Here is a 589-nt window from a genome sequence, read left to right on the forward strand (position 1 = left end):
GTATGAATATAAAATTAGCCAACATTTCCCCAGGTATCTTGAAGATTTACCCACTGGATCATTTGGGAAAATGTCATCTCAAACATTTCTTCCTTCCATTGCTCATAAGAATATTGTATGTCCTACTGGAATGGAAAGCCCATGTATCAGTGAAAAATACCACTTTGGTCAAAGCCAGAAGATGACCAAACACTGTAAACAGATTAACCACAATCCAAAGACGACTCTTGGTACTAAAATAAGAGAGGACAACAGGAGATCAAATACTTTATTTCCAGAGGATTTAAATCTTATTGTTAATTGGGGTACAACTAAACTTAGTTTGTCTAAAAGGTACAATAATTGTATGGGGAAAATTAAACAAAAATGTAGTCATCTATCAAGACCACCTGTATCTCACTGTTTAAATGCAAAAAGTACCAAGCTATCTTTAATAATGGAAGGAGTGCAATTGTGAAAAAGTATTTTTATTACTATCATAAAATATTGAATATAAGAAAATATTTTATTTGTAGTACATAGAAAACGTATATGCTTTTGAGAAATATATATTAAAATATATATTAAATTCTCTGTTGTCATTTTGCTT

At 30.4% G+C, this 589-nt stretch overlaps 1 protein-coding gene across 1 annotated transcript in view; it reads left to right on the forward strand.

The window, feature by feature from the left end:
* ZSWIM2 (zinc finger, SWIM-type containing 2) overlaps positions 1–497 on the forward strand; it is a 20,781-nt gene extending 20,284 nt beyond the window's left edge. The window contains exon 10 of the mRNA XM_008589428.1: positions 1–497. Coding sequence (XP_008587650.1) covers positions 1–457 — 457 coding nt within the window. The 3' untranslated portion in view covers positions 458–497.
* The last annotated feature ends 92 nt before the right edge of the window (positions 498–589 follow it).

The sequence above is a fragment of the Galeopterus variegatus genome, unplaced genomic scaffold, assembly GCF_000696425.1.
Source record: "Galeopterus variegatus unplaced genomic scaffold, G_variegatus-3.0.2 Scaffold5438, whole genome shotgun sequence".
NCBI lineage: Eukaryota > Metazoa > Chordata > Mammalia > Dermoptera > Cynocephalidae > Galeopterus > Galeopterus variegatus.